General features: G+C 43.8%; 2 protein-coding genes across 4 annotated transcripts; both read left to right on the forward strand.

The window, feature by feature from the left end:
- The first annotated feature begins 5 nt into the window (after positions 1-5).
- On the forward strand, positions 6-10,049 carry khnyn (KH and NYN domain containing). Of its 2 annotated transcripts, none has more exons than XM_079184328.1 (9): positions 6-132; positions 1,413-1,671; positions 2,870-3,004; positions 4,584-6,337; positions 6,541-6,671; positions 6,932-7,028; positions 7,658-7,765; positions 7,885-7,986; positions 8,103-10,049. In XM_079184328.1, exons 2-9 carry the CDS (start codon positions 1,450-1,452, stop codon positions 8,455-8,457), a joined length of 2,904 nt encoding a protein of 967 aa, XP_079040454.1. In that variant the 5' UTR covers positions 6-132; positions 1,413-1,449; the 3' UTR covers positions 8,458-10,049. The 2 variants fall into 2 exon arrangements, with proteins under 2 accessions (XP_079040454.1, XP_079040455.1); XM_079184329.1 differs by having other exon boundaries at positions 36-476.
- Positions 10,050-13,491: 3,442 nt separating this feature from the next.
- On the forward strand, positions 13,492-27,594 carry LOC306714866 (adenylate cyclase type 2). 2 transcript variants are annotated; one of them, XM_079185034.1, is made up of 25 exons: positions 13,492-13,696; positions 15,747-16,877; positions 18,107-18,466; positions 18,864-19,013; positions 19,507-19,670; positions 19,795-19,906; positions 20,038-20,165; positions 20,421-20,579; positions 20,689-20,848; positions 21,265-21,441; positions 21,786-21,817; positions 22,078-22,131; positions 22,403-22,466; positions 22,627-22,724; positions 22,844-22,928; positions 23,062-23,199; positions 23,312-23,392; positions 23,548-23,723; positions 24,342-24,426; positions 24,637-24,795; positions 25,003-25,149; positions 25,232-25,339; positions 25,519-25,633; positions 25,935-26,059; positions 26,181-27,594. In XM_079185034.1, exons 2-25 carry the CDS (start codon positions 16,068-16,070, stop codon positions 26,313-26,315), a joined length of 3,822 nt encoding a protein of 1,273 aa, XP_079041160.1. In that variant the 5' UTR covers positions 13,492-13,696; positions 15,747-16,067; the 3' UTR covers positions 26,316-27,594. The 2 variants fall into 2 exon arrangements, with proteins under 2 accessions (XP_079041160.1, XP_079041161.1); XM_079185035.1 differs by lacking the exon at positions 13,492-13,696 and adding an exon at positions 15,510-15,607.
- Positions 27,595-27,703: the final 109 nt, after the last annotated feature.

Below are 27,703 nucleotides of genomic sequence, written 5' to 3' on the forward strand. Positions count from 1 at the left end.
TGGTCCGATCGGCTGCATTGTTGTTGTTGTGCGTGCGTGTGTGTGTGTGTGTGTGTGTGTGTGCGGAAGCCTGAAGCCGAGCTGCCTCTCTGGAAACGAAACTTTGGAAGGAGCGAGAGCGGTCGACCTCACGTAAGAAAACGAGACGGGGGGAAGAAATATAATATGTTTATAGTTGTATTGTTTCTTAAAACCAGCAGAACTTACCGCTCTAAAAAACAAAAAAACACGCTCAGCGGGTCTATTTATAGAGAGATACGTGTTTCACAATCCTTACATCTGGCAATAGTCCACATTTAGCTGTGTGCGATAACAATACCATTTGTTGTCGGAACAAAAGGGAATGGCAGTCAACAGTCAAACAAGTTGGACATAATCTGTCGGTGCATTATTAATTGTGTACCAACGGAGAGAGCAACACGCCGCAGACGTGTTTACACGTCTGGAGCTCGAAGGTGCGCACACCAGGCGGAGAGGTATACTTCATTTCATTACTTAATACCTTACATTTAAGAGGGAAGTAGTGTTTTTAATCCACCACTTTGACTGTGACAAGTGTTAGTTTTTTCAAGATCAAGATTTTAGAATGTAAAAACAATGTGATCAACTGTAAAATGCACTGAGGGAGACCTGGTTTGTGTTAGTTGTAGCAACTTGCCCGGCGGGCAACAGCCAGTGATCCTTATATTCTGATAAATGACATGCAGTCAACACTGGGCACGGACATGCAGAAGGATCCACCATCTTTACTGCACATGAGCAACAGAGACACACACACTTTGTGGTGGGTTTTTTTGGCCTATTTTTGTGAGGTTGTTTGTTGTCTCTTCGTGGTGGTGTTACTTTGTAACAGAAGGAAATGCATCACAGTAGTGGAAGAAGTTGGAAGAAGTATTATTTCCCCCACTTTAGAGTCATATTTTAATGTAAATGTATAACGACAACGTCAGTGTTAGGCCTACCTAAATACAGAAAACACACGAGTGATCCTGTTAACAGTAACCATAACAGTAATTATGTGGTTGTTAATTATGGGTGTTTAAATATATGTTTCTACAAAATGTATTTTAAGTTTGATACGTCAGTTATTGCAAAAAGTAAAAGTTTTCTTGAGTGATAAAGGCTCTGTATCCAAAAATCTTTCAACTAAAATTGGTGTTTTTTAACAGACTCTTAAACTTGTGTGGATGTTTTCTCATACCAGTGCCTCTTGGGACTTGTAGTTTATTTGATCTCCTCACGTTTATGTACACAGTCTTATACCTTTTGATTGTTGTTATCAACCAGATGTTTCTATATACATATACTCTATCTTTTTGGTTGAGGCTGCGCTGTAAAAAAGTGATGATAATACATCGTGTCCTCTGGATCTAAAATATAAATACATGTCGTGTTTATGTTTTTTTTCACAGTATGTTCAACTTTTGACGGCGACTTCAAGAACACGGGATGGACGGTGAGCGAGGTGATGGAGGTGGAGGCGAAGCGGAGGTGGAGGATGAGTTTGCGTGTGCCGGGATGCTGCGGGGATCTCTGACCTCCCTCCACGCCACCGTGGAGCGGATATTCGGGGTGACGTTTGGGATCGGGGCGGACGAGCCGTCTCACGCCAACAACGGGCAGATATGGCTGAAGCTGAGAGGGCCGAGCGACGACGTGAAGGCTGCCAAAGTGAGGCGATAATTTGGTTTTTGTTTGATGTCACACAATAAGATACGAGTTGAGTCATTGCACAAAATAATTTATCACGAGACTGATACGATTTCTAGACTAATGTGACTTAAAGCACACAATCTTTAGAGTCAGTCCTGATAGTGAATGAGTGTAAACCTTTATTTGGGAAGTTTTTACTGACATTACTGGTAGTCTAAAGGCACCGCACTGGTAAATGACTCATCGAGGGTTTTTTAAAATGTTATCATAAATCTAAATTCAGTTTCGGTTCCAAATGTCAGAAGACGATGACTGACAACAACAACACAAATAAATCACATGATTGTCAAGCACATGTTCAGGTGTATTTCCTCTTTTCTCAGAGACACACCTGTACTTGTCTGAGCCAATATTTGGCGTATTCATATTTTTAAGTTTACAGGTCTCGTGTGTGTTGGGTTAGCAGATTACAGAGATCATCCACAGACTGAAACCTGCCTGTGATGTTGAGCGCATAAAAGCTGGCCTTTAAAGGTCACACAGTGGCGTATGGCTTGCAGTCATTAGCATAACGCTGCTGCAAATAACAGCAGTGAGGTGCAGGAAGTAGGTTGACGATGAGCCTTGAAGCCGGCTGTGCTTCCTGTAATCGTTCCTCGTGTTCGTGCCGGACATTTAAAGATCTGTTCTTCATAAAAGTGATGTGGGACAAAACTTCGTCAGTTTGAGTTAGTCAAATCAAACGGGTATCTCCGAAAGTCACTGTCGCTGTAATAGAAGTTCCCCTCTTTGTGTTTCCCTGGACACTTGTTTCCTTGTTGAGCCGCCGCACAAAACACAAAGAGGGAAATTTCGCAAAACACGTGGCCATTGTTCAAAATACCCGCCTGTCATTTCAAGAACCACGTGAAGAAGTCCTAGTGTAGATGTCCAAACGTTACTTTATACAGAGCAATAATAATGATAATAACAAGTGAGCAAACTATATGTGCTGATGAAGACCATGTGAGAGAATTGAAAGCTCCAGAACAAGCGAGTAAGTGGACATTGAGAGTGTTGCTGTTTACAGATATTATATGATGAACTTGGATGATTTTCTTTTTGAAATTCGACGCATATTTAGATTTTGTCTACTACCGCTACTACAGAATTTCCACCAGTACTCCAGTAATAATATAACAATCCAATAACGAGGTCAAATGTTGCTGTCTTGCAGTTATTTGTGAAAGGACTCGTGAACCAGGAGGAGCAGCAGGAGGTTTCTTATCCCGGCGTTCTTCACTGCATCTTCTGTGGAGCCCGAGGGCTGTTCATGGACTGCCTGACGAAAAACACCTCGGCACATATAGTGGTGAGTGTTGCATTGTGGGTCTTTGTTCAGGATACATTCATACCGTTTATGTTCGCTAACAGAGACGATCACAAGCAATTAGGATTGGAACTTTTGTCTTTAGGCACTCGGTGAGTGAGAACATTTTACATGCAACTTGAGCCCCGATTTCCTGCCTGTATTTGTTTACATTTTGGTAATTTGTCACCATTAAAAGCATGCCGAATTAGCTATTAGAAGTTCCTGTTTGTAATATATCCATTGATGTACAGACAACTATCACTGGATTACTTTAATACTGAAGAAAACTTTCAAACATGTTATTTCTCAGTCAATTTCTGGATTAATAAATAGCGATTTATGGAGGTTTATTTGCTATTTATGGTGAATTTAGAAATATATGTAGCCCGTCTGCGTGTTCACATTTGACTGAGTTATGACTCCAGACGGGAGTACGCTCACTCAGTATCACTCACTTCTGTCATTGTGCAAATCCCCCACCGGCATGCTGTGGTAGAGAAAACGATTCAATAGTACCGAGTGAGTCCTATAATACTGAAACAAGAAACATTGAGGAAAGAAGTTTGTCTTCAAAGTATTTATTCTCTGCGCAGAGAAGGCTTCACCGTCATACTGACTGCAACACAGTCAGCAGAGGAGGAGCCAAGAGTCCAGTGTCTCTCTTGCTCTTAAACACAGCCACAGCGGGGGGGGGGGGGGGGGGGGGGGGGGGGGGGGGGGACACATCAGATATTTACATTACAACAGTTGATCAGCAGTTTCAAGCTCCCCATCGACACCTTCCAGCCCTCCCCTTCCTCTTCTGAGCCTTTGTCACACAAAGACATTTGTCTCTGTTACCTTTGATTATCCACTCTCTGTTTCAAACTGCAACCCCCCCCCCCCCCCCCCCCATTTGGTTACTTCCCCTCATCAAAGCAAAGGCAGAGACAACCCATATGGTCCTGTTCCCCACTCTCTCAGTACACAATCATATGTCACATATATAAAAACATATGAATACATACATAAAACTAAATCACAGTATGAATGTACGAGCACACCAAAATGTCCCATCGCAATACTCAGTGTGTCACTTTGACCGATGACGCAATAATGATCTTGACCAATAGCGCGACGTCTTGCATTCTTGTCATTCTTACAAGAAATTACATTATTAGTCAATCAGCTAAGAGTGTGTCTCACCCCTTTATGAAGTAACAACTTAATGTAACACTGGGATGTTGTCACAGGGGAATTTTAACCTGTTATTAACATTTTTTAAAAACGTCAAGATAGAACTCAGGGAAATCTTATTACTTTTGGCAACTTTCCTTTTATTGATTTATTATCTTTCAATGAAATCATATGGTGAATAAATCATATATTGAGATATGGTGATACATACGTCTTCATGCGTGTGCACGAATAATCGTAGTGAGGACAATAAAATAATTGCCAGGTGATGACTTTCCACATTTGTAAAAATCTGTTACTCAAACTGGACTTCTTGGATTGCACCTTAAACACATTTTTTTTATTTTCTTGTTATTAAGAGGTATAAGATTTATGTCATTCTGTTTTCCTCTCGCCAAACCAGGTTGGCTCCACAGGATTCCTGCTGATATCGGGTCTTGCCGAGCCGGTGGTACGAGCCTACTCCCTGATAACAGACCTGGTGGAGCGCTACGAGGGCACGCAGTCCAGACGCGCCCCGGAGGCCGGAGACCGGGTACCCGGCGAGTCTCTGGATTCACGCCGGGCGTTCAAAATTCTGGTGGAGAAATGGGAGGACAAGCACATCCTGGATCTTCTCGTGCTGCCGGGGTCGGTGAAGGAAATCCTGCTGGATTTGGTGAGAGAATCGGGGCTTGGATCGAGCCCCGGCCCGGCTCTGACGGGTGGAAATGCGGCGGCGGCGGCGGCGGGATCCCACGAGGATCCGAAGGATATATGGGACAAACCTTTCACCGTTACGTACGCACTTCCTGAGCCTTCTAGGACTGCAGACTGGTGGGTTGAAAGTTTGACTGCAGGTTCGGGGAAAGACTCCACAGCCGAGGACTCCTTATTCCAGTTAGTGTCTGGGGGCTCCAGAGGGAGGGCAGAGGGTGCTGAGGTAAGACTCATAGGTTCTCCTCAGGAGGTGGGAGAAGATCAGCTGGAGTTGGGTACCAAGATGAAAGAGGCGCGAGGAGAGGAGGAAGAACGGGAGCTGCAGTTCTCAGTGGGAAACAAGGAGTTTTGGCTTCTTATGAAGTTCTTCACGGCCATGGGGTACACGGAGGACGTCGTCAAACGGGTCCTCGCCCGAACGGGACTCAAAGAGGCCTCGCAGATCCTGGACGTGGTTCAGCAGGAGCAGGATCGCACCGACCGCGAGCAGACAAATACAAGTCAAGACGGCGCCGCCTCGAATCGAAGCGAGAGGAACCGACCCTGCGAGACGGAGCACAGGGAAGACGAAGAAATGGAAGTAGGGGGAGACGAGGCGGGAGCGACGGGAAGCGCGAGACACCTCGAGAGGAAAGGTGGCGCCGAGGAAAAGGGGGAAGGGCACGAGGAAGACTTTGTCCTGGGAGTGGTGAAGAAGGCGGCAGTCAGCTGCGGGTACATGGAGCAGAAAGTGGCCAAAGTCTACAGCATGTTGCCCGATGGATCCACTCACCAGCTGCTGCTGGAGCTGCAGAGGAAGGGCAGCAAAGAGACGGACGCCCCGAGGGAGGGGCCGAGCGAGATGGACGATGTGGTGCCGGAGAAAGAGAGACCAAAAGTTGGACCTTCTAGGGGCAAAGCGAGAGAAGTTGATCTTTTCGTACCAGCAGAAAAGAGAAAATCTGACGATAGAGGACGTGTAGAAGGGCCAAATCAAACCGTATCTGAGTTTATTAAGTTCCATAAACTCACAGACTCACAAACTCCACACCAAGTCATCCTTCCTGAAGTCAAAGGGCCGCCCATGCCTACTTATCCCTCGTCCCTCAATCCTCCACTCACTAATTTCCAACCCAACAAACAATATGGCCAAACCAACTACTGGCCCGATCCATCCGCCTCCAAACAAGACCACCCGACCCAAGACAACGTCTTCAACCCCAAACCCAAGTCTTCTGTCTTCAAACAAGTGCTCCAAGCGCCTCAGCTCCCCATCTTCACGAGGGCCGACTCGTCTCCCACCAGAGCGAGGGAACGACGGGGCTTCGCCGCCGCCGCCGCCTCTTCTTCGGTGGTGGTGACGGGGGAGCAGCGTTTCATGGAAGGCCTGCAGATGCCCTTCGACCTCCGGCTCACGGACAAACCCGGCGACCCGAAAGTGAGGACGATCATCATCGACGGGAGCAACGTGGCCATGAGGTCAGAATAGCAGCGTTGTAGTTATTCTCTCATGCAATTAGGTTGTGTTGCTTAAAAAGTATCAACTTCAGGGTTTGGGGGTCAACATTTGACGTTTCTGTTGGTTCTCTAAATTATATTTAAATAAAGAAATATTTGTAAAATGGGTTCCACCTTGGTTTTGTTCTAAAACTCTTCGTCTGACTGTTCCATGTGTTCCACAGTCACGGGTTGGGTCACTTCTTCTCCTGTCGAGGAATCGCTCTGGCCGTCCAGCACTTTTGGGACCGAGGCCATCGACGCATCAGCGCCCTCCTGCCACAGTGGAGACAGAAGAGCGACCCCAAGATCAAAGGTGACCTCATTGTCTTTTTGAACGCAGTAAAATGTTTGGCTTGAACGCCATGAAACACCGTTTTTAATAGGTCCTGCTTTCAAAGTTACCCTTTGGTCGAATGCATTCTGTGGTTTTTGAAATGACAAAGGCCTCGTGCATGTTTGAGTCACACGTAAGGGGAGGAAAACAAAGCAGAATCTGGCGAGCATGTGTGTGTGTGTGTGTGTGGGCGTTTCAGCGCAGACTAAACATAGCGTTGTTTGTTCTTGCCCTCGCAGAGCAGCACTATCTGACCGAGCTGCAGAAGCTGGGCCTGGTCTCCTACACCCCCTCCAGAGAGGTGCAGGGCAAGAGGATCAGCTCGTACGACGACAGGTAGACGGACCGCTGCTTTCACAAGTGTCTTGTATTTAAGTTTCTAAGTTTTTTTACAGATGATACAGAAGCTGATGGCATTCTTTTCTGTTTGTAAAAAATGTAAAAATGATAACTGTACAAATATGCCCTAAATCCATAGGGCATGTTTCACTACATACTATCAGCATAGAGTACTGTTTTAGCAGTTAGTTCGCACAATTGTCAACATATTTTCCCATTTCTTACCAACAAAAAAATGATAAAATACGTGTGACGCCGGATGCCAAACAAACTTTACAAATACTTTGTTTTCCATGATTTATTTTGCGCTGTTTCACCAGCATCCACAATTTATTATTAGAACAGTTATCAGTAGCTCCTCCTTTTCCTTTGTGCATTGCATTGTGGGAGAATAATGTGCATCTACAGCACATAAAAAAATGACTGTACTTAGTCTGCATTCTGTCTGCTTTGAGTATATTTGAGTGAACACTCGGCGTAACCACAATCTGCGTAGAATCAGTGCGTAGTATTGAATTGGGACTCTGCATTTGTTTGAGGGCACCACTGTGTGGCGCCAAAGAACATACGTTTTGTATTTTTCCTGGCTGCTTTGAAATCTTCCTTTCCCCCCACCGTTCCTGCAGATTCATGCTGCAGCACGCGCAGAAGACAGACGGAGTGATCGTGACTAACGACAACCTGAGAGACCTTTCAGACGAGACCCTTGTGTGGAGGGACATCATCAAGAAGAGGTATGAAAAGACCGCACTGTGGTGGCTTTATTTCGATTTGGTGTTTCCTGTATGAAAACTGCTTAAAGGGCCAGGCCACTCATCTCAGCGGTATGATGTAATGTCTCCTCCCCATGCAGACTTCTTCAGTACACGTTTGTCGGGGATCACTTCATGGTGCCGGACGACCCTCTGGGCAGAGGAGGGCCTCACCTGGATGACTTCCTGCGCTCAGAGCACAGGTATTAACAACCACACACTCATACAGATGAACTGCAGGGTAGCTCAGAAACTTAAGTTTAATTAGTTATAGGTGGAAGTTAGTTAGTAATAAGTGAAGTTCTGTCTTTCCTCTCAGGACTCCGGACCCAGGAAACCACTCTTTTGCTGGCGTAGCCACCGCTTTCCCCTCCTCCAAACCTCCGCGCTCCCAAACGGAGCTCCTGAACTTCCGCGACCGGACGCCGGGCGGAGCGAGCCGGGGGAGAGGGAGAGGACACGGAAAAGGGGGGGACACGGGACACCAGCAGGGGTGGCTCGATGCTTCGGGACTGGGGTTCGGCGCAGACAGGAGCCCGGAGGAGACGGCCGGCCTCAGAGAGCAGCTCTGTCAGGTTTTTCCGGGTCAGGACAACATGGTGGCGCTGGTGCTGCAGTGCCACCCGGCAGAGACGGACATGAATGTGCTGTCTGATCTCATCTTGATGCAGTAGAAGGACGAGGCGTCTTTTAAGTCTTAATACTTTATCTGGAAAAAATTCAGACTTTTCTTATGCTAAAGTTTGCCCTTGTTTTTAAGGCATACAATTGTGTTTACCACCAACGCAACCACGACAAACCCCACCGGTTAATCATTGTCCTGCTTCAGGATTTTACAACAACAACAAAAAACGCATTTGAATGCAGGTCTGTTGTCTCATGTATTCACTCCCACGTTTATTGGGAAATAAGTTATTTTTAGACCTTTTTTAAAAGAAGGGTTGGACTAGTTTTCCCTAAATCAAGAATCCCAATTTACATTGTGGACATTCTGCATCCTTATTGACCCTTCACAGGTGAAAGGACCACATTGGAAAATAGATGAGGCTAGAAAATGACAGGCGGGAAGAAATTTCGTTCACTGACGAACAAATAGAATAGAGATACAAGATAATATCTGAACAACCGTTTGATGGATTACCATGGAATGTCGTAAAGATATTCCTGTTCCCCAGAGGATGAATCCCCTGACTTTTTACTCTCTCGGCACTTTGATTTATGATCAAATACCTGAGAAACTGAAGACATTCCCATCGGCTGTGTCGAATGCTAGCATGCTAACGGGCTAAACTAACATACGAACATGGTAAACCTGCTATACGTCAGCACGTTAGCATTGTGAGTATGTTAGCATTTACATCACAGAGCCGCTCGCCCCGCTGTTGACTCTTTATGTCTTAAAAACACGACCGATGCATATGGAACATCCTCCTCAGGGTTGTTTAACCGTTTTAGGTCGTCTTCAGGCGACCGCGTGTTTCTTTTATCGTGCGACAGTGTTAAAGCGGAATTAATTCTCCCGCTCGTTCTTTTGCGAGAACCAGCGCTTCCTCTATTATTTGCGCTTCGAGCAACGAGAGTTGAGAAAATGGTTAAATGTTCATTTTTTTAAAAGAGGATTTCTATCTTTTAAGAAAAGTTGTTTTTAGACCGAGCAATAAAGAAAATGTTATCTGTCGTTATTCTGAATATATTATAACCTGCTGATCTTAAAATGTTATACCTGTTTACAAAAACAAAATACAGACAATAAGAGTAGGTAAGTTGTATCAGTTATGGGGGTGGATGTCATTTTGCAACGCTACAATAATACTAAACCAATCCTTACAATATCCTGTACACTTATTTTTATCTATTTAATTTATTTTAAGCAGGTCTGACGTCGACATGATTGTAGACCATGATCGTGCAGAGTGTGTCCGGATGAGGAGGCTGAAATCAAACCTTATATCATCCATGTAGCTCATGTGACCAAAGATCAGATCCTCAATTTATCACAGTTCACCAGCGGTGAGATAGAATCATCTTATTTGTATTGTTCATATATGTACATTTTGAGAGATTGATGCTGATTTCTGCCCATGTTTTCAAAAGAATTGTCTTAAAAACGTCTTTAAAGTGTTTCCATGGTACTGTGTGTCTCTGAATTACTTCATTCAGTTCTCTTTGGCAGACTTTTAAGTTAAAACGGGGCTAAATTTGGTTACAGTTAAAGAACGTCATTTCATTGTGAAGCCTGAATAAAATATAAAAAGCAGTTATATGCAATCGAGATGAAAGAAATGTTCATTTTTCGATTACATTTAGCTCTGATTTCATCTGCCTTTTTGACCTGCACGTCACCAGATTAATACTTAGTGGGATTAATGTCTGCTACAGAGGAGTATGGACGTCTGGATGGCCCGAGTGCTAGTTTCTAGTTATGAAGCACAAAAAACAAACTAACCTTTTTTAGGCCATATAATAGCAAATGTCACTATATTTAATTGAATATGGGTTCTTCTATGAACTCTACATGTCACACATCACGTGTCCAATGTTGGACTCTTATACACACTGAAGCGTAAGATAAACAGGCAGGTTTCTGATAAACTGATAGTCCACTTTATGGACAGTTTTAAGTAGTTTGACTTCAAATACAGAGTTAAGAACAACACGAGTAAAGAGAAACCAGAGGAATGATTCAGATTCATGGACCTTTTTCACAGCAGAAGTGTTTGACTTGTCACATAAATAGCACCTTAGCACAGGTGGAGCTAAGCACGTCATGGGCAGAAAGGTGGAGCTAAGCACGTCAACGATGGCTCTGTGCCAGACGTCAGTCACACCTGAGTTTGACGAGTCGAAATGTCGGCTGTATGTGCTTGAAGGAACCACAGAACTGGATTTCCAGCATATTAACAGGTAATGTTGAACATACTGGAGCCTACACATCCACACATCTTATTTATTCCCACTTTGACTGTACATTTAAGCCGTTCTATGTGCTATTTGATAATTAAAAGTCCATGTTACACATATTTAAGGGACTGCAGTTCCTGCCAGATGTGTCATTTATTCAGAATATGAATCCCGTGAGAATAAGTTAAACATTAAAATAAACTGTTCACAACAATGTCCTCTAGGGGTCACACGTCACCACTATTTGTCGAAGTGTGAGAAGAGACATAGCTTGAATTAAATGTAAGTATGCAGTATATAACAGAATGAAACTCTATAAAACTATAAAATGATCTTTTTCTCAGCTTCCTGTTTCTGTCCTTTCCTTTGTGCCACGGTGTAATGTGCAAACCTCTCCGCAGTGATTTGAAGTCAACGTTACCTCCGTTTTCATAAAACTATGCGTCTACACAGAATCTGTAAAGGCTTGTTATGATGTTTCACACTTCACAAATACATTCAACAGCATTCAGACGTGCTCTTAGATCTTAGTGCAGCCTTTCTGGGTGTATTTCTTGCCATCAACACTTAGATATTAGATAGTACAGGTAGTCTGGAGAGGATTTTGTCCGGAGCCAATGAGGATTATCACTCCATAAACATATGTTAGTGTTGACACAGGAAAACTAGAAGGAATAAGCCTTGTTTCTGTTTTTGGACTTCACTGAAGTTGCCTCCTCCTGAGAATAGATCCACGTTAAACCGGTCGGGTGAGTCGTGAACAATGGTGCAATAGACTGCGCATCTATTTTGGGAACATCCTTGCCCAGTGACTCACCTCTGTAGTTAAATAATATAGTAAATTAAAGTCAGACGCAGTGGGTGGTGGCTGTGGGTCTGCGGAGGCTATTTTTGTAACACCAGTTTTTACATATTTGCAAACCGCACATTAATTAAGACGTACGGGCAACTGTCAGGGAGTGCGTCAACATAACTCGTGACAGGTGAGAGAGCAGCATGAGGCGCACATTATCTCGGTGTGTTTTTGCCCAAAGGAAAGCCTCCTAACGTGCACCAGGCCAACAGATCTCTGCATGTTCCTGCAGCGTGTTTGACAATGTGTTCATTTCCATGTCAGTCAGTGTTAGAACTCAACAAATATAATAAAAACGTTTTTCCTCCATCTGTCACGAAACTTGCTTGATTTGTCTTTGTAAGTTGAGTCATAAGTTGCATAATGTCTTATCAACAGTTTACATTTCTTCAGATTGGTGTTGCATTCATGGTACTCTCTTTGAATGTGTACTTATTGGTTAAAGGAAGCATGAATCACTGCAGCGCCGCTCTTTTTTGATGGTTATCTTTCTAGAGATGCAGAAAGTGAAAGTGCAACCTGTGTGGTGTGTTCTTGTATATTTGCTGGTTAGTAAATATGTCACCATGTTGTTCTCTTGACTGTTTAGTTGCTTGTTTTCCTGCTACGTTTAAGTGGCTAAACCTCTGAGGAAGACTTATTTGAACCTATAATAATGCATGTAAGTAAAAAGTACAATATTTTCCTCTGAAATGTAGTCGAGTAGAAGTATAAAGTAGCAGAAAATGGAAAAAGTAATGTACATGTATACCTTTAGAATGACAATACTTGTGTATAGTCATTCTTATGTAATTCGTATGTAATACACATCGTTTTTATTTGGCCATAAAACCTGCAGCTGCACCGTCTTCACAGTAGTGTGTGTGTGTTTGCCGATGTTGTAAAATTGCTTGTTTAGCAATACAGGGAAATATTACTACACCAATAAGACATAGAGGACTTTTTAGTTTTTCTATTTTCATGCTGTTAGACAAAGACTTTTCTCTAGTTTTATATGTATGTTGTGTGTCACTACTTTCGTTTTTATTATTGTATAATTTGTATATTGAGAGGTGTTTATGAAAGTATGTCCACCCTGAGTCATAAATGTGGAGGACACAATATTAGAAAAACACCACTATTTAATTAATAAACCAGCTCCTCAAACAAACAGCCTCCAAAACAATCAGAAAGTTGAATCAACACCTCTGTAAAACAATTGTAGAACAATATAACTATATCTAATACCACGCTGTGTAAATACATTGTTAATTAAAGTCCTGCTTTAAAATACTAGGCTACTAAAAGTAAAAGTATAGTCAGGAAAATGTACTTAAAGTTCTGATGCAGAAAAATGTCTCTTGCCTGTTATTTTATATTTATATATATTATATCATTACGTTATTATTACTCGTGCATTAATGTAAAATGAGGATTTTAATGTTGCAGTGGGTTGAGGTGGAGCTAATTTTGAACCATTAACTATTATTTTCACTACGGATAATTCTGCTGATTATTATCTCCATTCAATGGATCGATTATACATAATAATCATAAATGATTTTAAGATAAATTCAAATTAATAGAATAATTCAAAAGGAAAGGATACATCTGAGGATGTGGAACCATGAAAAGCACGGCAGATCATTTTATGTCAATCAGCTAATTGATTAATCAATTTTAATAATTGTTTCTCAGATGTTCTACTTAAGTTCAGTACTACAGTAAATGTATTTGTGCTTTCCTAAAATGTTGTTGTTGTTGTGTTTAAAAAGAGAAAACAGCTGCAGTCCGTTCTTTGACCCGTCCTTCCTCTCCATCTATCCTCTCTCCTTGTCTCCTCCTATTTGCATTGCTGGACCAGAGCGCTCGTGCACGTGATTGCGTGCGCACGCCCCCGCATTCACCTGCTTCCTCACTCGAGCCCTCGCGAGCACAAAGTACACAAGAGACTCGCTCGAGCGCAGAACCAGACGCGTCTGTGCTTCTTTTTCTTTTTTTAAAAGAACCCAAACGGTTTTAACGGGTTGATCTTCACGGTTATTACCGGTTTTAAGGGTTAAAATATTTCCGTGACAGCAATGGTCAGTGCTGTCTGCGGCAGACGGAGGAAGCAGCGGTAAAGACGCAGATAAGTGAAATTAAACTTATCTTGTGTGCGTTAATTAGCCAACAATGAGGTAAGAATATTATTTATCCTAATATTAACTTCTTGAAATGTGCTTTTCTTGTTTCAACTTGTATGTTAATGTCACTACCCTTTTGTTTTGTTCTGTCAAGCAGTCAACTTTTATTAACGTGAAATAATAAGTTAACTTGGACTGATCATATTGATATTGAATACATGAATTGTGTTGCTGGACAGATGCTCTTTTGGTCCACTTTGACCCTAAACTGGACGTCATTTTGCATGAAAAAATATATATTTTTATGAATATTTTGTCTCTAGAATCACTGAAGAAAAAGTAGTTTTTATTTTATTTGTATTTACTTATTTCTTTTAGTGGTTGGTTCAAGCTGTTAGTCAGTAGACTAGTAGTTCACCTTGGGCTCTACATAAAAAACAACTAGGCTTATGGATTAATTGAGAAAACAATATACAGATTAATCGATAATTTGTTTTTAAGTTGATAAAGTTGCAGCCCTGTGTTAAAGTACAATAAGAAATGTCTTGAATTTAATGTATTTTTTATGGTTGGTCATCGAAAAGTAACTGAGTAGTCGAATTAGCTTGACCGTAACTGGGAAAGCACGGAAGAAACTGGAAGAAACATTTAAGTAATATTCAATTTAAATGTTTGATATTGAACTTAAGAGGTCTGAGTACGTTTTAGAACCCCCCCCCCCCCCCTCTTCTTCTTCTTCTTTTGCAAAGTGCTTTACAGACATGCACAACGGATTATTGAAACCAGGAGGCAAGGAGAAGAGACACCAGTGGAACAACAATAAAAGTATTGTGATTGAGTTTGAGGAAGGTAGTTGTGCTGTTTTGCATACTTTTAGGTTACAGCTCAACACTGTAAGAGACACTTTGCTGAGTTGAGCCGGCTTCAATGGAGGTCAAGGAAATAGAGCATTAAACCCGTTCTTCCAAAAAACACCACAACATTCTTGAGCTTCAATTGGAAATCCTGCGTGACTTCTCGCTCCCCACAAAGCGGTGGCACACTTTAAAACAGGACATATGTAGGTCAACCTGCAACGAAACAGACAGTTAAAATCACATTACTTCCCTTTAATGTTAATATAAAGCTTTGATTGTTCACAACAAAACTCCCAACAGGACGTAACGAAGCATTTATCTTTACAAGACCCTTCAGAGTTTTGCACAGGAACTGTTGTGTTTGTTTTGTTCATTATGACTAGAAATTGTAAAAGCAATTGCTTTTGTTCCAATTCTGTGTTCTGCTCCATCGTGATCGTCAAGCAGCAAAGGCTTGTTTGTTTTCTTTTGAGCTTAAATAAGTGAGTAGGTTTTGGAAAACCCCTCTTCTTCTTCTTCTTTTTTTTATTTTTGCAAAGTGCTTCACAGACGAGCAGAAGAACAGAGTAGTGAAACCAGCAGACCGGGAACAGGGACACCAGTAAAACAACAATACATGTATTGTTGTTCACCACATAATGTCCCAGCGTAAAGTGTGTGTCAGCCTTAAAAAACCTTTGTAAAAATGTTCAAAAGGAACCAGGTTGTTGTGGTGTAAAAGGACCCGATCTGTTACACTGGGTCAGGTTGATCGGGGTGAACGGATAGATTCCTGTTTAATCCCTCTGTCGCTTTGCTGTCAAATCAGATGTGTACCTGCGGCAGAAGAGACAGATTACAAAGAGATTTATTTAATCCTGACATTGATGGTGTCACGACAAAGTACAGTCAGATGACAGGGAAGAAGACTCAGAGTCTAGGTGGTGACCGGAAAAAATGTCTTTAATATGCACTGGGTGCGCCTCTGACATGTCATTCCGGTACAAACCTGAACAGTGTGTATTGTGTCAGAGGAAGAGCACGCAAGCTGGACTAACACGTTCTTTTGCATAATGGGGAAATGACGAGAAGAAGTTTGTCATTAAAATGGCATTAAAAGCGTACACAGGTAGGACTTCTTTGCTCTCACTGTTGAACTTTGCTGCTGTGACACAGACGCAAGCACAGTCTCTCAGCTTAGAAGTCATTCGTTTATTCTTTGTGTTGTAACTTTTTAAGAATTGTTTGTCTTTTTTTCTTTTTGGCAGCAGGACTCCATCCGCCGTGCATCAGCACTCGTCAAAGGAGATTATGCTTCGTCTTAAGATTCCTTACCAGCGATCTTTTGGACCTTAACGGATGTTATGTGACCTCAGAAAGAACACGATCCTCGGCGTCATCACAATCAAGTTTGATGATACCTTCGGAGCTGTAGGAGACGATTCAAAACACAGATTCTCTCAGATAAAAGGGGAAAAGACAAAAGAAGTAAAGTGTGTGTTTATCATGACAAACAGACAGAGAGACAAACAGACAGAAAAAGCAAAGCGACAGGTCGGTTGACGGTGACGTCACTCCACACGGTCACGATGCCGGACAAGTGGCAAGATCTTCAGGAAGAGGGGAGGACTGGGGAAGAAGCTCCAGAGGTGTCTTCTGTGCCGGACGGTGTGGTCGTCTCCAATATCATGGAGCTCGACGACTTCAGTCGAACGAAAGACGGAGTAAAACAATCAGACATTAACATTCTGCAAGGAAACGACGGCTCAAAAAGCGGGAAGGACTCCAAATTAAATGCGAGCAACTCAGGACTCAGTGGATCCCAGGTCTCCGTGGAGGTCGGGGTGGCTAAAACAGAGCAGGCCCCCGAACCTCTGGAGGCCAACCCTTTGTCGAAGGGAACACCGGTGACCCCGCAGGCTTCGGATCACGATGCCCAGGTCACATCGTCCCCTGACGGCACTGACGACTATGAAAAGACGAAAGCTTTCACCGTTGTTGATTTTTCTGAACCCAGTTTAGACTCTTCCATCAAAAACACCAACAAGAGTCTGGACGACGATACAGGCGAATCCAAAATTGACTTTGAGCTCAACGCGAAAGCCGAAAACTCACCCGGCGACGGCGGTTCGCCCGCATTCCCCGACGTCGCGTTCAAAGGCGGCCAAACGAGGGACAGCATCGACATCAGGTGGGACGACAGAGACGAGATCGGAGACGAGGACCGGCGGAGCACCCGGTCCAGGCAGAGCGTGAAAGAGGGCGTGTGCTGCTGCTACCAGGCGTTCAACAGGGCCTTCCTGCAGTGCGTGGAGGAGACTCCGGCCATGGTGTCTGGACTGGTGCTGTCTTTGGCCTTCTGTGTGGCCATCATCATCCTCATTCCCGCCACAGGAAGGGTGAGACGTGCAGAGAGAGTGTGTGTGTGTGTGTGTGAAGGGGTATGCTTTGTCTGTTTGACACATACATACAGGTTTTTGTCAAATATAATTTGAGTTAAAGCGGAAACTCGGTTTGGGTTTTAGACTGTTAGTCAATCAAATTTGAAGTCTTTGGGGTCTGAAAACTGTCCGTCACCTTGTCCCAAAGCCCAAAGTGACGTCTTCAAACGTCTGTCTGACCGAAAATCTGAAACCAAAAGGAATTCAGTTTACTACTATTTATGGCAAAGAAAAGCAGCACGTCCTCGTCCTGAACAGAGAGAATTTGTCGCAGTTTTTTCAATATTTTTGCTCCAAAAGAAAATATTCCCAATTTTGATTAAGTATGAGGAAGGTTGTTGTGGTATTTTGCACACTTTTAGGTTTAAATTCAACACTGTAAGAGATATTACAGATATCTCCATAATACTTTATGGCTCCATTGAACACTTTGCTGGACAAAGTTTCAGTGGAGGTCAAGGAAATTAAACCCGTTCTTCCAAAACACCACGACATTCTTGGCTTCTCGTTCCCACGAAACCTGCAACGGAACAGACAGTTAAAAACACATTACTTCCTTTTAATGTGAATATAAAGCTTTGACTGTTCACAGTGCTGTAGATAACAAAACTCCCAACAGGAAGTAACAAAGCATTTATCTTTCACAGCCTTCACAGTTGCATGATGGGATCTGTGTTGTACAGAATATTACACAGACACAAAATTATAGGTTTGCACAGAAACTGGTGTGTCTGTGTTTTTTAATTAAAAAACTATTTTGTGTCTTGGTCCATCCCGAGCTTCTACCAGCACAGGCTTGTTTGTTTTCTAACGTCATACAAGTACAAAAGATCAGAGTGCTGCTGGTTTGACAACCGATCATTACACAGACATTACTTTTGGCTAGGTTTGTGCCACACAAACTAACCGGTTGAACACACTCACTTCGCATGGCAGGAGCCGAGTAAAAAGCATGCCTGCATGCCTCAAACCAGCAAAATGCCAGATAAGTCTTCTCAAATGCATATTAACGTGAAAGTGCTCCTTCGCTTCCTTTGTACCAGCGATTGACATTTCTTTGTACCGCTCCTAGTGGTCACGCAGCGTCTATACAGCGGTAAAGAAAAACCTTTTAAGATGTTTCTGCCTTTAAATTCGACCCCTTTCACAGTAAAATCCGCTCACAGTTTCTTCTCGTCTCTGCACAGAACACCAACGTCCACGTAGGCGCTCTGGCGGTGCTGGGCGTGGTTCTCTGCCTGAGTGCCGTCCTGCTCGTCTGCCTGCCCTGGCTGGCCACGGTGAGGCGCTGCGGAGGAGCCCTGGCCCTCTTCGTCTGGGGGACGCTGTACATCATCGCCATAGTCTTCATCTTCACCGGCGGACCCGTCACCGCGTGGGAACAGGTGGCGTTTTTCCTCTTCCTCTCTCTGAGCGTGTACACCGTGCTGCCTCTCTCTATGGCCTGGGCGCTCATGGTTGGGATCGGGACCAGCCTTTCACACATCATCATCATCAGCGTGTACGTCCCCGTCACCAAACCAGAGACGCCCGACCTGGCTGTGCAGGTAAAGATTTGCTTTGTCATGCTTAAAGCTAGAGCCGTGTGTGTGTGTGGGGTAGCTTAGCATCGCACGCAGACTTGAAGCAAAAGGGGAGATGCAAACAAATATGTGTACATAATAAAGGCTTCAAATGTATACGTAGACAAATACTTTGCAAATGACCTGCCAATCTAAAGAGATGGAGCGCCTTCTGCACGTGCCAGAGAATGGCGTCTGAAATTCAAATATGTCGTGTGAGGTTTACGTCGGTCTGCATAATGCTGCCTTGTTGGTTTGGTGACCAGCGGGTTTTACAGTTGCACTGCGCAAAACGGAACATATGCAAATGATCTGCATCACTTTTTTTTTCATGGAGAAGTATCAATGATCTCCTTTCCTTTCCTCTGACTTCCTTTCCCAGCTGGTGGCGAACGCGCTGCTGTTCGTGTGCGTGAACGGCGTCGGGATTTTCCACCTGTGGATGACCGAGCAGGATCGCAGGATATCCAATCAGAAGAGAGAGCAGTTCAGCGTCGTACGCTCCCAGAAGGAAATCAAGAAATATCAGCAGGTTGGAACACTGGCTTCAAGCACGTCAGACAGTGTAGCTTTATTCTAAATGCAAAAATGATCTCTGAAGCTCAAAAGCAGCTCAGTTTAGAGGAAACTCATTTTCATTTGGCTCAGCCTTTTATTTGCTTTTCTTGGTTTATCGTAGTTCCAATCTCTTTTCTCTTCAGTGCAGCGTCTTTCAGTTTAAAATCATTATGTGTAATCGCTCTCATTAAAGGGCCCTTTACCCGGACAGCCTGGGTTTAGTTACTGTATGCTTTTCTTGCTATTAGGTCAATAGATTAATCATTCACTTGTCTGAAGCCCCAGTAACAGAATAGGCAAACCCAAATAGACACTATTCACAGCAGGTAAACAAATAGATGAAACGCGGTCCGCTCGGTAAACATGGCATCAAGGGACGCCAATTTCTTTTACAGCCTGTGTGAACAGATTGTCAAAGAAATCCAATGACCCCCCCCCCTCTGTCCTCTCTTTGTCCTCGGCAACAGGAGCAGCTCCTCCTGTCGGTGTTGCCACGGTACATTGCCATGGAGCTGAAAACGGAGGTTATAAACAAGCTCTTCAAGCCCAAAAGCGAAGAGCAGAAAGAAACCAACTCCCACACCTCCCACAACTTCCACAGCCTCTACGTGCGCAAGCACAACGACGTCAGGTGATGATCATCCCGTTAACACTGATGGCATCCTCCTTGGGCTGAGCCGCAGGTGTCACCGTATAGCTAGCTTTTCCCCCCTCGTGCCGTATCTTTGCCTCACCTTTGTGTCTATCTTGTGTAGCATCCTCTATGCCGACATCGTGGGCTTCACAAAGCTGGCGAGCAGCTGCACACCGGAGGAGCTGGTCGCTGTGCTCAACAAGCTCTTTGGCAGATTCGATGACATCGCCAAGGTAAAGAACGCCAGCACATCCAGCCCAAAATACAAACTCCTGCTGCATCTCAAAGGGTCGTGTTGTTGTTGGGTTTTGAACCAGCTGATTCCTGACTCCCCCCTCTCTCTGTCTCCTCCTCCTACTCACAGAAGAATGGGTGTCTTCGCATTAAGATCTTGGGTGACTGCTACTACTGTGTGTCCGGTCTGCCCGACCCCATTCCAACACACGCCAGGAACTGTGTTCGGATGGGTCTGGAAATGTGCACTGCCATCAGGTCAGTTTTTTTATTTATAGAATATATTTTTTTTGTGTTCTCCCTCTTTATAAGATGGTGTTTTTTTTCCAGCCACAAAAGCCATTCAATGCTATTAATTAGCATCTGATGTAGAAGTGTTCGATTCTTCTTTTTGTTGCAAATAATGGAGTTTTCATGGAATTTAAAACTGATTTCTGTCATCTTATGTATGAGTTAGCAGGACTGAATATCTCTTACATTCTGATTTTACTCGTACGTCCGTCTCCCCTGTAGTAAACTGCGAGAGGCGACGGGGGTGGAGATCAGCATGCGGGTGGGCGTTCACACCGGCAACGTGCTCTGCGGCGTCATCGGCTTGCAGAAGTGGCAGTACGACGTGTGGTCGCACGACGTCACGTTAGCCAACCACATGGAGTCTGGAGGCCTTCCTGGGTGAGAACGTCTGCTCAGAGATAACACAAAAATCTGAGTTGGTGTAGATGATAGAGATGCCTCTCGACTCTCTTTTGACTCGTATTATTATTACTATTATTATTAACAGGCGGGTCCATATCTCAGAGGAGACAATGCAGCACTTGAACGGAGCGTTTGAAGTGGAGAATGGAGACGGGGGGAGTCGGGATTCTCTTCTTAAAGACAGAAAAACCTATCTGGTGATCGACCCCCACAAGCCGGGAAACATTACCAGGAGACCTAAACTGGTATGTTTTATTCAGAGTCTGATTTGTGCACATTCAGCACATTCAGAACACCTAAAAAGCACTTTATTGATGTACTCATTGATATATTTTGACAGTCAACAGCATGTTATCTGCACAGAAAATTGGCAATCTAAGATGTGAAGTTTCTGGTTAATCTCGTCATTGATTTGGTGTTAATCTGGTAACCTAAGTATGCAACTTCCTGACATAGACTGTATGTGTGTATACAGAGAACGCTGCAGATGTGTCATTTTTGTGTGCATTGCATGGGCATCAGTGGAGCTCTCAAACCCTGCAGACGTGCTCTTGGATCTTTAAATTACAACGATGCTGCTCTCTGCTGCGATCCATCTCCAGTGAGGGGAAAAAACAAATCACAATCAAGTCAAATAAAGTGATCTCCGTCTCGATTCCAGGCAATCACTCTCACTGCAGGCGAGAGCAGGCAGCGGACGTCGATTCGGATGTCTCAGTACCTGCAGTCCTGGAGGAACATCCACCCCTTCGCGGACCTGAGCAACCACGATGCCACGCCCTCCACCACGCCAAACATTCCCCCCAATGTCGCCATGATCCAATCACAGGGGTCGACCGTATGTATTTGTGCTGCTCCCCCCCACTTTGTTGCTTGGTTTCTCCCACATATTGATCCGTGCATGAAAGTAAAAATAGACGTAGATGGACTTAAAGTATACACAGACGCAATACATATACAGAAAATCCTTGTATCATAGTGTTTTCAAATACATATTAGGAACACACAGTTTTCTGATCCTTTCTCTGGTTCTCACTGGGGTTTGACATTTTATTGTATATTTGAAAGAGGGGACATTCGGTCATGCATTTTGTTGACTGTGTGTGTGTGTGTGTGTGTGTGTGTGTGTGTGTGTGTGTGTGTGTGTGTGTGTGTGTGTGTGTGTGTGTGTGTTTGCTTCAGGAAAGGCCACCTTGCCAGAACAACCCCGCCTGGTAAGTTCCCAGATTTTCCCAGAAATTATGCAAAATACACCAGCATTATTTAACTTCAGTAGCATCCGAGTAAAGCGTGACACGAGTGCTTTAGGTTTAGATGAGCACTTTCACGGCATTATGTTATCGGTAAAGTCCTAAACTGAGGTGCTGGAGGAACAGAGTGTTTTGCTCCTTCTGAAAACACACGAGTGGAATCAGGAATACGGCATATTGTTTTGGTAAAAGCTGTTTCTAACGTGTTCTTTGTTTTGTCCCAGTTTGGTTGTGGATACTGGTGTCAGGGGATCACTGGACACGCTGGACAACGCAGTGTAAGTTATCTGTTGTAAATTGTTTATAGTTGGTGGAAAAATATAACAAATATGCTGGAAGGAACGATACAAGACGTGACAAAAACATGTCTGTTCTTAAAAATATGATTGGTCTTTGAGCAACTTCTTGCTGACATTTTTAGGCCAGTTTTAGGCCCTTTTTAGTCTTTGTAGGCTTCCAGTCTGTACTTCATATTTTGGGATTAAATCAGCTCGTTTCACGTCCGTCCATCCTTTGACTTTGACTTTCTATCTTTTATTTTTCGTGAAGGAGGAGAACAAAGAGGCTCAACTGTTTGACTCTGCTGTTCAACGACCTGGATCTGGAGAGAGAGGTAGCTTCATTCTCATGTCTAATTTCAGAAAAACGTAAATCCGGTCGTGTGTGCATGAAAGAGCAGAAACAAGTAGGATGCACAGTATCTGTGTGTGTGTGTGTGTGTGTGTTTGCAAAACAATTATTTCTGTTTGTTTGATAACCGTTTTGTCTTCCAGTTCAGCCTCTCAGAGGTGAAGGATCTACACCATTCAGTGAGCTGCATAGCTTTCATCTTTGTTACTATTTTCGCCGTCCAGATGCTCGTCTCTAAAAAGTGAGCAGCACTTTTGGCCACATTTGATCTTCACTTGATCATACTCGTTGCGTGCGTCTTCATTTGCTCACACTGGAATGAGGGATAAAAGATAAATGATCTGTTCTCACCCCTCCCAGTAACTTTGAGATGGCAGTGTCGTACGGCGTGACTTTCCCGGTGCTGGTGCTGCTCATGTCCATCGTTTTCACCGGATACTTGGAGGTAAACGAACACGTACTGTGGTGTGTTTGTGATACCACTCAGCATATATTCCTGGCTGGCATTCAGCATTTAAGTTTGAACAGTTTTTGCTGCATTTCCGTGTTAAATGCTTGAATGTTTCTTTGTTTTTCAGAAGTGGCGATCCAAGATGCCGCTGAGTTTTCAGTGGATATCGGGGCTGTCCCGCGGCGTCTCCTCCAGGGCGGCGCTGCGACTGTTTGTGGTCATCCTCTGTGTGCTCATGACTCTGCTTATGGCCATCCTCAACTACGTGAGCTCCTCTTCTGCCTCCCGTCGTAGCTTTCTTTTTGTAGTTCCTGTCCTTCATAGATGTATTTTGCTGTTCTATCATTCATTTTGGAAATGTTGTTTTCGTCTCTCAGTTCTTCCTCCCCGGAAACGACTGCGTGTCGCGTCCTACCAACATCACAGAGCTGGAGGCTCTCAAACTCCACACTGGGCCTGTAAGTACCTCCAAATCATCCCTTCACTTTGTTATTTATCCATGTTTCATGTCTTTACATGTCTTATGGATGTCTAAAGTGATTAGAGACGCACATCGCACATCACACATCACACCAAACTGGTCGTAACACTCGTTCTCTGTGCAAACATCCAGTACTACCTGTACTGCTGCCTGCTGGCCATGCTGGGGGTGATCGTGTTCGTCAGGACGTGCTTGTCTGCGAAGGCTCTGCTGCTCACGCTGGCTGTGGTGGTTTACCTCGCCCTCTTCCTCCACGTTCACGCCCCGAGGTCCGAATGCCTCGTCGACCTGCTTTACAACAGCACCAAGTGAGTGTCACGCCCCAGAGAAGTGTGTCAACAAAGAAAAAACGTGAAGAGAGAAATTCAAGCTGTCTCCGTAAAACAGCAATGAGCAGAGAAACTCACTTTCTTGCCTCTTATTTCCATTTCGGGCAATAAAAGTAAGTAAGCAAAGTGTAACTTTAGACTTAACAGCTTTGAGTACTATTATTCAGTTTACTGGGGAAAAAAGTACAGTATGTAATATTCTGTCTATGTTACATTATGTTAATAAAACTGTTACAAATGGGATGAAAGTGTGCGGCCACGAATATACATAAGTACTCCAGCTCGCCCGCTGTCCACACAGGCTCTCGGTAATCCTGCTGAAGTTCACTTTCCACTCGTCCGCCTTCATTCACTGCCATCTATAGTCATCACACCGTCTGCGCTGCTCAGCCACGGTGTTCAATTTCCTGCCTTTTGTCCGGCACCCTGGAGTCCAGATTGTGAATCCTTGAGTCTGGAGTTTCAGATCATTTATTCAAGAGCTTTTTGTAGCAAGAGGCCTGCGTGGGGGGGGGGGGGGGGGGGGGGGGGGGGGGGGGGGGGGTGTGACTGAGAGACACAGGACACTCTTGATTATGTGAATGTGTTTTTCTACAGGCCAGGCATACTGAAGGACCCTCAGATCATGTCCGGTGTCTGGCTGGTCATCTTTTACATCGTATGCCTCATACTGGCCAGACAGGTACGTGTGCGTTTACAAATGACAATACAGTACATATTTTCCTTATATCCAAATGTGTTCATACGTTTGTGTACACTGTCTCTCTCTCTCTCTCTCTCTCTCTCTCTCTCTCTCTCTCTCTCTCTCTCTCTCTCTCTCTCTCTCTCTCTCTCTCTCTCTCTCTCTCTCTCTCTCTCTCTCTCTCTCTCTCTCTCTCTCTCCCCCCGTCAGGACGAGCTGGGCTGCCGCGTAGACTTCCTGTTGGGCCGCTGCTTCAAGACGGAGAGCGAAGAGATGGAGACCATGGAGAACGTCAACATGCTCCTCCTCCAGAACGTGCTGCCGCTGCACGTCGCCGACTTCTTCGTGGGCAAAACTATTCGCAACCAGGTAAAAGCAAACAAAACAAGATGCACAGTAGACTATTCATCGAGCATCATTCTGTCGACGCGTTCGACACTTATAAAATGATTGCTGTCACTTAGAGGCGATAGTTTCAGGTCGTTAAAAACTTTCAGGACATTCATGAGCTGAACAGGTTTGACTGCATGTTGTCTTGAAATGAAGTCCTTTTGTTTTGTTAAAACTGTGTTTCAGGACCTTTACAGTCAGTCGTACGACTGCGTGTGTGTGATGTTCGCCTCGGTGCCCGAGTTTAAAGAGTTTTACAGCGAGAGCAGCGCCAACAGAGACGGCCTGGAGTGTTTGCGCTTCCTCAACGAGATCATATCAGACTTCGATGAGGTATGAGGAAGAAGATGTAGTTCACACACATGTCGGTGTCACGTTTGCTGTCTCTAGCTCATGTCTCCTTTCTCTCGTGCAGATTCTCTCTAAGCCCAAATTCTGTTCAGTGGAGAAGATTAAGACCATCGGCAGTACGTACATGGCTGCTGCTGGGCTGAGGAACAAGCCTCAAGGGGAGGACCAGAAGGTTTGCTTAGTTTGTTCATATTTTTAATAACCTTTCTTCTCATTTTACAGGACAGTCCTTGCAATGTGCTGTGCAAAGTGTTTTTCCGTCTATTTTTAAAAGACAGTTCCTAAATGTTTTAAAAGCTTGTCTTGAGGCACCCTGCCCTGCATTCACGTGATCTCTGGCTCCCCCTACAGAAAGTGGACATGTCCTACACCCATGTGCGCACCATGGTGGAGTTCGCCATCGCTCTGATGGGCAAACTGGAGCGTATCAACGCTCACTCTTTCAACAGCTTCAAGCTCCGGATCGGTGAGTCTCCTTAATGCTGACAAACCCTGAATAATTCCTACACTTGATCCATTGACTCAAAACTTCCAAACTTTCTTTCTCCTTATTTTCCTCAAAGAATTTGTAAAACGTGTTAAAACTATGGTCAAATTTTAGATGAAAGAAAGAAAGTGAAAAATAAATCACTTTAATATTTCTATCTAATATGTTCTGGTCCGTGCTGGACTCTAAGTAAACCTCTGAGGAGAGAATTTTAAGAAAAAGAAAGGCACTTTCTATGCTCCTGAACATCTAATCATCCGTCCCTGTCGTTTACCTGCAGGTATAAACCACGGTCCGGTGATCGCAGGAGTGATCGGAGCCCATAAACCTCAGTATGACATCTGGGGGAACTCCGTTAACGTGGCCAGCAGGATGGATAGCACGGGGGTGTTGGACAAGATACAGGTCGGTAGGAAGGATACAGAGGTGGCTTATGTGTTTAAATGACTGCGGTGGATCAGTGGATGGATTAATGGAGACAGAAAAACCTCACAGATTCTTCTTCTTCTTTTATTTCTGCTCCCAGGTGACGGAGGAGACGGCCCAGATGGTGGAGAGCATCGGCTACAGCGTCACTCTCCGAGGAGTCGTCAACGTCAAGGGCAAAGGGGAACTCACCACCTACTTTGTTAACCGGGACCACTTGTCTCTGCACTTCTAAACCTCCACAGTCGCACGCTGAACAGACCCGTCGCCTGCTATGAGTGAACCTGGTGCACCAGATAAGAGGGTCTGACCTGACGCTGACCTGACACCTGTTATCTTATCTGACGTCTGCACTGACTTAATGCTGAAACGAAGATGTAGCAAGACAGAGCATGGCCTGTTGATCCTTTACATCTGCGGAGGAGCTGCCTTTGTCTTTCGGATGAGACACTACATAAAATCCTGTGGGGTTAAATAAAGACGACAACTGGCAACTGAAAGCACAGAGCTTTCTATTTAAAGGACGGCAAACCATGTTGCGTACCCCACCTGTACTGTCTCTGGGTTATCCCCCATCACACACCTTTCACTGTATTATTCTGAGAACATAAAGTCTGAAATGATGCTATGGTACATCTAACATGGCTGAATCAGTGCGATCGATTTAGCGGAACACAAATAAGCTATCCAGCTCAGATGCACCAAAGGTTACAGTTGTTTTATGAAGGATATTATAGAGGTAGCTTATGCCTCAAATATGCAAGATAGCATTTTATTAACAATTTCTCCACTCCACTGGGGCTTTACAAAGTTGCGAAACAGCATTTACGATGAAATTGTTTTTTTTTCCTCAGTTTTAAATGTTTCTTCTCAGAGTATGCTGGTACAGAACGGTCTGTGTCTTTAAATGTAGGACATGTGTTTATTTGAAACAGCTCTGTGACAGTACTGGTTCCAAGATAATATCAGGGTCACAAAATGACTCGTAGGAAAGAAGAACAACACTAGATTTGTACCGTCTAAAGACGTATTGTTGTTTTTTCTCTAATCTATGCGTTTACTGTTAAATCCTGGACAGTTCTACCAACTAAACCCAATGAATAATATTCAAACTCACAGTTTAAAGTTGTCACACCATCCATAAACATGTACAAGTACACACTGCTTTATTTAAAGTGTCACAGATCTCCAAAAAAGAAAGGAGCCACTGATCTGTAGATTTCACTACTGCCCCAAACTGACACTTGATGCTGTAACACATCTGCACACAGGCACAATGATGTGTTTTGCCATTAAAAGTCAAATAATGCACATGTAACATTGCACTTTCTAGTATATATATTTGTAAGGGAGTTCTGCATGACAATCCAAATGTTGATTGCACGCAGAACATTTCTCCTTTTCTTTTAAGCAATGCAATATATTTCCGTGAGGGATGATGTGTGAAGTGTGAATGTAATTATGGAGTATGTTCAGTACAGGGAAATATTTTTATATTCTATTTATAAACTAATAAAAAAAATACAACCACTGATGTCTTTTATGTACTTTTATACAAACCACGGTGTGTACCAAATTCTTAACATGCATATAAAGTGTGTCTACCTTGCCTATCTATCAAGA

Source organism: Pholis gunnellus (assembly GCF_910591455.1).
Source record: "Pholis gunnellus genome assembly, chromosome: 23".
Lineage (NCBI taxonomy): Eukaryota > Metazoa > Chordata > Actinopteri > Perciformes > Pholidae > Pholis > Pholis gunnellus.

What these genes read in the sequence shown, in the direction of transcription:
- khnyn (XM_079184328.1), top strand. Translation starts at nt 1,450, where the DNA reads ATGGACGGTGAGCGAGGTGATGGAGGTGGAGGCGAAGCGGAGGTGGAG. An exon ending in ACGACGTGAAGGCTGCCAAA is followed by an intron (nt 1,672 to 2,869) that starts GTGAGGCGATAA and finishes GCTGTCTTGCAG; the next exon opens with TTATTTGTGAAAGGACTCGT. An exon ending in TTCCTGCGCTCAGAGCACAG is followed by an intron (nt 7,987 to 8,102) that starts GTATTAACAACC and finishes CTTTCCTCTCAG; the next exon opens with GACTCCGGACCCAGGAAACC.
- LOC306714866 (XM_079185034.1), top strand. Translation starts at nt 16,068, where the DNA reads ATGCCGGACAAGTGGCAAGATCTTCAGGAAGAGGGGAGGACTGGGGAA. An exon ending in AAATCAAGAAATATCAGCAG is followed by an intron (nt 19,014 to 19,506) that starts GTTGGAACACTG and finishes CCTCGGCAACAG; the next exon opens with GAGCAGCTCCTCCTGTCGGT. An exon ending in ACCTGGATCTGGAGAGAGAG is followed by an intron (nt 22,467 to 22,626) that starts GTAGCTTCATTC and finishes TTTGTCTTCCAG; the next exon opens with TTCAGCCTCTCAGAGGTGAA.